Source organism: Ostrea edulis, chromosome 3 (assembly GCF_947568905.1).
Source record: "Ostrea edulis chromosome 3, xbOstEdul1.1, whole genome shotgun sequence".
NCBI lineage: Eukaryota > Metazoa > Mollusca > Bivalvia > Ostreida > Ostreidae > Ostrea > Ostrea edulis.
The window spans coordinates 1,822,785-1,832,849 of record NC_079166.1 but is presented as its reverse complement, the minus strand read 5'-3'; the positions used below and the strand labels follow the sequence as shown (position 1 = coordinate 1,832,849).

The 10,065-nt window shown below is 38.7% G+C and overlaps 1 protein-coding gene across 1 annotated transcript; it reads left to right on the top strand.

Moving 5' to 3' along the window:
* Positions 1-226: 226 nt before the first annotated feature.
* LOC125676799 (uncharacterized histidine-rich protein DDB_G0274557-like) lies at positions 227-1,156 on the top strand. The gene has a single exon (XM_048914622.2). The coding sequence runs from the start codon at positions 227-229 to the stop codon at positions 1,154-1,156; it is 930 nt and encodes a 309-aa protein (XP_048770579.2).
* Positions 1,157-10,065: the final 8,909 nt, after the last annotated feature.

The window sequence follows — 10,065 nt, the reverse complement described above, 5'->3', positions numbered from 1 at the left end:
GTATAGGAAATAAACACGATAAGTGTTACATTACATTATGGCGATCGCAGTGATGTAATATTGTCCCCATAAGGTCGACAAGAGTCTTATTGTAAATGAATACTTGTAAATATGCAAATCCACCCATTCATTGTCTTGCGAAATTTGTACTTGCATCTAAACAGTTGTCTTGTTGTAGATTAGTATTTTCATATGTTCAGCAGAAACCACAGCGGGACAAAAGAAGATGAGGATGTTTAACGAGATCACCAGCATACTTTCTGATAAGATTAAAAAACCCATCCTCCCTGTCAAGGACAAGAACGGAAGTGTCATATCAGGCGAAGAAGACCTGAGAACAAGATGGGCTGAACATTTCAAAGAAATACTTAACAGACCGGCACCAGTACCATCAGACCAGACATCCCACCACAGGTACCATCAGTCCCACCAGACATCCCACCACAGGCACCATCAGTCCCACCAGACCAGACATCCCACCACAGGTACCATCAGTCCCACCAGACATCCCACCACAGGCACCATCAGTCCCACCAGACATCCCACCACAGGTACCATCAGTCCCACCAGACCAGACATCCCACCACAGGTACCATCAGTCCCACCAGACATCCCACCACAGGTACCATCAGTCCCACCAGACCAGACATCCCACCACAAGCACCACCAGTCCCACCAGACATCCCACCACAAGCACCACCAGTCCCACCAGACATCCCACCACAAGCACCATCAGTCCCACCAGACATCCCACCACAGGTACCATCAGTCCCACCAGACCAGACATCCCACCACAAGCACCACCAGTCCCACCAGACATCCCACCACAAGCACCACCAGTCCCACCAGACATCCCACCACAGGTACCATCAGTCCCACCAGACCAGACATCCCACCACAAGTACCATCAGTCCCACCAGACATCCCACCACAGGCACCATCAGTCCCACCAGACCAGACATCCCACCACAAGCACCACCAGACATCCCACCACAAGTACCATCAGTCCCACCAGACATCCCACCACAGGCACCATCAGTCCCACCAGACCAGATATCCCACCACAGGCACCATTAGTCTCACCAGATATCCTATTAACCAACCAACCCAGCTCCTTGACATCAGCACCAACCCCAAACAAGGCAGAGATCAATAAAGACATCAAGTCGCTAAAGTCGGTTAAGGCAGCAGGTCCTAATGGAATACATATAGAAGGACTAAAGGCAGACATCCAAACTTCAACTGAGATGCTATATACACTCCTGTGGTAGCAGGAGAGAGTACCGGAAACCTGGAAGTAAGGACACTTTGTAAACATGTCATCCTGCAACAACTGGGGGGAGGGGGGGGTGTTACTGTATGCTGCTATCTGTTCCAAGGAAAGGTTTGACAAAGATCTTCCTCGAGATGTTGAGGATCACCCTTAACCTCGGTTGATTGAATAATTGAATGTTGTTTAACGTCCCTCTCGAGAATATTTCACTCATATGGAAACGTCACCACTGCCGGTGGAGGGCTCTAAAATTTAGGCCTATGTCCAATGAGCAGGGAGGGATATTTATCGTGCCACACCCATTGTGACACAAGACCTCGGATTTTGCTGTCTCATCCGAAGGACCGTCCCGTTTAGTCGCCTTCTACGACAAGCAAGGAGTACTGAGGACCTAATCTAACCCGGATCCCAACAGGATCCTTGACTTCGGGATGAACAGACAAGCTACCATCAAGACCGATCATGCAGAGACCACATTGTAACACTGCAGATGATAACCGAGCAGTCCCTAGAGTGACAGACTCCTCTCTACACAGTCTTCGTCTTTCAAAAGACCATTGGCAGTGTCGACAGAGATGTTATCTGGACTACAGCATTCCACCCAAGTTCGTCACCATTATCAAACAACTGTATGAAGATGCCAACTATCATGTCATCCATGAGGGGAAGCTGACAGAACCCTCCGCTTTACAGACTGGCGTTCGCCAGAATTGCCTTGTCTCACCAAAGATCTATCTCGTGGTGATTGACTGGGTCATGAGACGGGATACATCAGGCAGGGTAGGTATTTAGTAGACCTTCACAAAGCAGCTGAAGGACTTGCACTTCGCAGAAGACGTCGGCGTTCTCTCTCACAAGATGCACAAGAGAAGCTGTGTGGGGTTGTAGAAGAAGCAGGGAAGAAAGGGGCTCCAAATATTTATGAATATCGGGAAGACAGAGGTCACGAAAGTGAAAAACAAACAGCAGGCTCCAGTGGGACTCCACCAACATCAAGAACGTTGACAAGTTCGTCTACCTGGGCAGTGTACATGTGTAAAGATGGAGGCACAGATAAAGACACCAAATGCCGAATCAGCAAAGCAAAACATGCCTTGAACATTGCGAAGAATCTGAAGATCAACAACTCTCTCGCTCCACGACAAGATCCAGATATCCAACACCAAAGTTTTTTTCTCTATTAAATGATTCAGAAACTTGGCGAGTTACAAAAACACTACAGACATTTGTGAACAGATATCTCAGAAACATCCTCAACCGGTCGACAAGGGATGATTATTCCTCCTAGGCACCTGTTCCCACCTCTGGTATGTCCAGGGGTCCGTGTTTGCCTAATACTTTATTTTGTATTCCATAGGGGTTATGAGATTGATCACTGTTCGTTATCTTAACCTTTCATCAGGTGACCGGAAGTCATATCCAATGAACAAGCGTGAGACAGGATGGAACAAGTCCCAATTGAAACTGAAATTAAGCGGAAATGGATTGGCAGCACACTATGAAAGCCTGCATGAAATGTCACCAGGAAGGCCCTGGTTTTGAACTCACAAGGGAAACTAAAAGTGTGTCAACCAAGACAGGCATGGTGCAGAAATGTTGACGCCGAGGTGAAGGTCGCCGGGATGACGTGGGCCGAGCTGAAGAGGATCAGCCAGAACCGTGTGGAGGAGTGTTGTTGTAGCCCTATGGTCCTTGAGGAATCAAAATACATAAGTCAAATCTGTACTGCTGTCTTGATGTAAACGTTGTATGTTTCTCTGTACAGTTGTCTTGTTGTAAATGTTCTATGTAATATTAGCACCGTTGTGGCGTTGTCATTTCGTGGGTGTATTTATATGAACCCCCTCCCGTTGTCCTATCGTGGGTGTATTTATATGAACCCCCTCCCGTTGTCCTATCGCTAAATCTGTACCAACGTCGAACCAGTGATCGTGCTGTAAAATTGCGATAATGTTTTATTGCAAAATAGTTAATTATTTCTGTCCAGTTGTCGTGTTCTCAACCCAAGATATGAAACTAAATTGACATAGTTATACATATGAGGCTAAACATACCGGTATACTACAACATGAAAATATGTTAAATACGCAACAACCAACAGCAATACAAATCGCAATGTTGGAAAATAAAAGTACATTTACATCTGCACGCGTCTGAAGGAGTATTAACGGTGGACTTAAAAATGAAATGTACGGCCATTATTTTCACTGAACCATAGAACTATACTCATACGCACAATTAAAGACTTACATGTGCTACCAACAGTACGATAATAGTGTAATGAGCAGTAAAGAGCGTCGTTATGGGGTTGATATGGTAATGATAAGGGATGAAAAGTGGTCTTTACTTCGCAGAAGGCAACCGATGAAACCGTTATGAAATAGAATAGTATAAAAATGTAAATATTGAGGTAAAGTATAGGATTAACTAATTGATTGATCAGTTTTTATAGAATATTTTGTTGATATACACAATAAGCGCAATTCCATGCTAGAGACTTGGGACAATTCAGCAGTAAACTTTGTCGTGTCAGAGCCAAAAACATAGCTCGGCACCTTGACATATGCGCATGCGGACTTGTGAGACGTCACTTCCTATGCTGAGTGTTTGGGAAAGGAAAAATTGCATCTACAAGCAGTCCAATCATTTGCATAGATTGTTCTACAATTTGTGAATCATTGTTTAAAATGAGTGTAAAGGATGAGCAGGCGTGACGGGCAAAAGATTTAAAATTTCTTTTCTGTATTCTGTTGGTTGGTTGTATATTGTTTAACACTCTCTCGAGAATTTTTCACTCATATGGAGACGTCACCATTGCCGGTAAAGGGCCTAAAAAATTTAGGCCTATACTCGCCGCTAACAGTCTTTGAGGGAGGGATCTTTATCGTGACACACCTGCTGTGACACGGTGTCTCGGTGTTTGCGGTCTCATCCGAAGGACCGCCCCATTAAGTCGCCTCTTACGACAATTAAGGGGTACTGAGGACCTGTTCTAACCCGGGATCCGTAATGGTAGATTTAAATAAACTGACATACACTTGTACTATAATTAAACTGCCAGTCAAAGCCCCCCCCCCCCCCCCCACCCCCCCCCCACCCCCCGATCATCTCCTGGAGTACGCGTTTATACTATACATATAAGATAGTGTACTTTACATCTACAAAGTGTGTTTATCTGATATTACTGCATCTATACACTGATAAACGTACAGACCAGCGTCCTACTGGATCAGCGTAGACTGACAGTAATGCAGAGATAGAGAAGTCAGCAGGCCTGCGAAAGGTTAATGATCTGTGGCGTATTTCAATACAAGTAAAATGGTTCAATAATTAGTTAATCTGTTTTGAATTAAAGATCAAACGAAAAGTTTCCATTCTTAATTTAATTTTCAATAAAGGGGCATAATGTGATTTGTACATTGTGTATTATTCATCAGAATAGAGACCTTCCCTCACTCGTAAACATCAAAGATTACCCACTGGTTTTATTTACGATTCTATCTCTGAAAACACAGTATCAACAAAATATATTCGTTTGTTAATATATCGATTGAATAAGCTATTAGCAGAATATTGATGGGTGAAAGTTCACGTCACGGAAGAACTTGAAGTTGGTGAGGAATGTGTTTACACATCGTACAGGGTTACTCGTACGTTTAAAACATCAACAGATTATATGTGTTAAGCAATGGTATATAGAATATGCAAAACAATTAATGTACTAAAATATTTTGATATGTTATCGATACTTTATTGCTGTGTGTTTTCTTTGAACATTTAAATAGGTAGATATAGGTTCAAATCAAAGGTTTAAATTTAAGAAATATCACTCTTGCCTAGTAAACAAAAAAGGGGGGAAAACTTCATCTTATCGTTACATGACCTTCATTTAGAACTGAATATTACGCAGGGAGTTCACAAAACAGTATAAATCTAATTCTCTTTGATAAAATTAATGCATTGTCTAGAAATAAAACTCAAAGTGGGATCTTAAAGGTTTGTCTCTTTAAAGTCAACCCAGCAGTAACATAACGGAGCCCTGGCGACTGTTTGAAGCAAGAAATGACAAGAAACGCACCCTTTTATGTCGGGGACTTAGATTAAATTTCAAACAATTTGTTTCTTTTTCATGTCCTCATTTTGAAATGTTCTATGATGGTTATCCACGGTTAGGCCCTTTGACCCTTTGACCTTGACAAGAGCCCGTTAATTATGCTCCTCAAAGTGTCCATTTCGCCGTGTTAAACTTTGTTGAGAATGTATCGGGTTTATCGAAGTAAATATATCATACCAATATAAACTGGAGTATTTTTGTTTATCGGGTACTGTATAATTAAACAGCAAATTTATCAACAAATTATAAAAGATTGAATGAAATTTAAAATATTGGAATAGAAATTTTGTAAAAATCTTCATACTTGATTTCACTCGTGAAATCTAATTTGATCTTTTAAAAACTTGTGTAATTGTTATTTCATGTTGAATTTCACCCTCAAAGGCATGCGAGATCCTTATCTCTATATTTTATATGATTATAATTGAAGATATCATGCTACCAAATTCCATTTTTCTGAAACAAGACAAAAACATCTAGCAGAAGGAGATGACGGATATTTAAATGAGATACAATATAGATATACCACAGCGGAGATAATCAGCTACATCTGTGAAGAAAAAATTAAAAGACAAATTGACAGATAAGTTTAATCTTACGGTATCTACATACAGAATAAATTATGTTTGACGTGAATACCCAGCATCGCAAATGCCTTCAAGGACATATTGTTGAACCAAGCTTATACCGGGTTTTTTTCTTTCACATCATCATATTTCAGCCGTCAGTAAATTAAAGAGAAGAATTTCGTATTACATATGATCAAATCGATGTGTACCCCAGTGTGCCAGACAAGCTTTGTTGTCCAAATCACCGAGAGCAATTATATTCCGGATAATCGCTTTCCACACGGATTACGGAGTCTGTTATTTAGAACACTTGGGAGCACGTTGATGATCATCATTAGTTGCGATCTTTTCAGATCAAGCGTATCCCTTTTCTGTCCTTGCTACAGTATTTATGCTAGCATGTGGGAAAAGAAATAAACTGACAAGAAAGAATAACACGGGTTTTTTGTATCCTTCTGTGAGGAGTTTATAAACCTTTGATACATATACATGTTGATATATATTGATCTAACATACCTACCCAATTTCTGGCTTATTTTTCTGAAGCAGTTTTCATTTTTGTACCAAATATGTCTTATAAGTCTGATAAGGCAAGTCTGATTTGTTAACTTGAATTGTCCATGCAGCTTAGAAGAAAATTGATCCGCATTAATACTCTGTACGAAAATGTCGAATTTGAATTTTGGAAGATGACGATTTTCTTATTTGATTATTATTAAATATACAAATCTTGAATGTTATGCGATTCTTTAAAAAGCGAAAACGTCCCACACATTTCTTAATCAACCTGCTTTCATCTGACAATACCCAAACATTATTGTACCCCCAGGTTAACGACTGTGAACTAGGCGCTGTCATTTTGGAATTTATTACCATTTAGAGTTATCATTTAAACGGCTAAATACCATCACGGGTATTCAATATAAACTAATATCGTATGTCTATGACGTTATATTCACATTCCAACATAATTTTGTTATTGAATTTTTTAAAAAGATCTGTTGCGGGTCATTTGCTTACACAGACTCCAGGGTTCCACACTAAACAAGAGACAAAGATTTCTCAATGTCAATCTGCATCAATTACGGAGAACAACGCAGTCATCGTGTTATTCTAGGCATGCACGGATCCAGAAATATTTTCAAGGGAGGGGGGGGGGGGGGTTCGAACCTTTTCACAAAATCGAACCCGTAATATAACTCATTTATCTTATAAATCGTTATATTGTAATTTTTTTTTATCTTTGCCAATTCCAGGGGGGGGGGGGACCCCTTTAGATCCGCGCATGCTAGGGATGTTACCAACTTGCTGATTGAGTTGTAAAAAAAATGGTTTATTACTGCAATGATAAAACCCAAAACAAGTAATAAAGAACACCCCCTCCCCAAAACAAATCAAAACAATTTAAATTCAAAGTAAAATACAAATATACATTTACATTTGTATATGCGTTAGATATTGCATTTTTTTTTTTAATATATTACTTTTTTGTTCTTAAAGGTGTGAAATATGTAATAGTGTGTAATACGTAATAGTGTGTAATATGTAATAGTGTGTAATACGTAATAGTGTGTAATACGTAATAGTGTGTAATATGTAATAGTGTGTAATACGTAATAGTGTGTAATACGTAATAGTGTGTAATACGTAATTATGTGTAATACGTAATAGTGTGTAATACGTAATTGTAAGTAGATTTTTTTTTTTACACACAAAACACAGTTTGCCTGCACATCGTTTTGTCAAATGGACATACAGTGTATTAGGATTTGACTTCTTGAAAAAAAAAAAAGTAAGACCGAAATCACAATATCTCAATTTTGGATAAAAAAAAAAAAAAAAAAAAAAACCCCGTTAGTTTTACTCTGCAATATATCCGATCACAGGAAGAGGACCTTAACCCAATATACAAATCTAGGATAAGGACGACCTTGGTCTATTTCCGGATAGTGTGAACAGACCATTCATCACTCTATCTATATACTGCATTTACTGTGAAGACATACTAAAATATCCAACGTGTATGGGAATATGAATATCAGTAAATATTAGATGACACTAAGCGTGTTGTCGTTTTGCAAGGACATTGACACAAAAAGCTGACACACGGCTGTGGACTCCATGTCGGGTTTATGTACTCAAAATCACCTACTGTATGCCTGATAAGTCTGAGCACGTAAAACACGGCATGACGGAAAGATATATAACGCTGTAATTGTCTTCTATTGAAAGTAAATGACGAAGTAAAAGGGCTTAAAATAAGTTGAATTAAGTCAAACATAAACTAATGACAAGGAATATTTTTAAAAATGGGTTCGAAGTACAAATTATTCCCAACTGCATATGCATCTGTTTATCGTTCAATGTTATCCCCCCAGGGTGGGGAGAAGGAGTTCTAGGGTACAATTACAAAGTATCACGCACAATGATCCCAACAATATACTTGTGCTTATAAGGTGAACATAACTGGAATTCCGCTCCCAAGATATTTCATTCTTTTACATGTACCCTGATTTTAGTTACACGATCTTCATCTCGTGGTCAGATCATTTAGATGAAAAATTCTTTATCGACAAGCGTTCATAAATAAACCTTTTGTAGACCCAGACCAGCTCCGCACGTGATGCAATGAAACTTACAAGCAAACAAAGTCACTCTGTACGTGTTGTCTTTATCGTTAAAATATCTGTTGACCACTAGGCCGCAAAGATCAAAGAAAAGAACGCGTGTAAATCCTTGTTAGATCTCGTTCATAACCCCCGTTAACGGTCTCTCTTGTATCGGCTCGTGAAAAAAAAGGTATTCTTTTGAAATATTTCCCATGTATATGTACATTGCGAAGGAATGGCCTATCTGTACGGAGACGTAATATCGTTTTCATTTCGTTGGGTGATTTTTTCCTTGAAGAAAAAAAAAAATTATAGGGAACGCATATGCCCGCATTTCTCTTGAACCTTTTCGAACGAAATAAAAAAAGATCTTTCAAGCTGTCGATGAAAAATACCCATAAAATTGCGTTTTTGTAAACCGTTCCCTTTGTAAACCCATGAAAAACTGTCCCTAATGACACGGTTATTGTGTAGGAATAACAGAATCGCATAAAAATCACTGTACTGCTCTTCGTAATTCATCTTGCAACATCATGGCAATAAAAGTCATTGTTCCAAATTGAAAAGAATCTGTGTTATCTTTGAAATCAACATTAATTACCGTACTGTATGATGACAATAACAAACTAGCTATCATGTAGTTATGAATTATTTGTGTATCCATTCTGTAGGTTGTATGTTAAATGTATATTGCATTAATTGTAAATAAAAGATCAAAGAAGATGAAAAAGGAAAACGGGCGTGCGACAGAAAAATCAGAGTAAATTAAAAATCGTGCATAACAGACGTGAAATAGAAGACCCCTTTGTAGTTTGGAATACAGATGTATAGCTCCTTTATTAAGAAATAGATTTCATTGTTTTTTAATATATATACGAGGGAATGGACTGCGAGGTTTCATGACAGCATACTACCATTCCAAGAAAAAAATGTCGGGGTGAAGCGTTGCAGTTCATACCCTCATGTATTTTCAAAATTGAAATTTATTTTTCATGTTTACATTCTACGATAATTTCTGTCGGACCCCCCCCCCCTCCAAATGTACTGTATTTATGAAGAATCATATGCATATTGTTCACATCTGCATCACATTCATGATTACGGCTGGTAAAAAATAAAAAAAAAACAACAACAAAAACCCAAAAAACACCAAAAAAAACCACCAAAAACAAACTCCAAAAATCCATTAAAAATGTAAATATTTAAATTTTCAACTTATAATTTTTTTCCATTACATATTGTGTGTTTTAATCGCTATTTTCCTCTATTTCTTCGTCATAGTCAATATGACTTGAAGTACTTCCCATTTTCCAGTTTTAGAAGAAAAAAAATGGTCACATAGAAACTCTGTTATAAACGGATAAAGAATTTGTAAATTAATCTAAAAATCAGCATGAAACAAAGAATAGTGTCAATTTGAGATATGCTTACATTAATTTAATTTTAACTCGGTGATCTTCCTGTGTTAGATATGACTCGGAGCACACATATCTGGTGTAA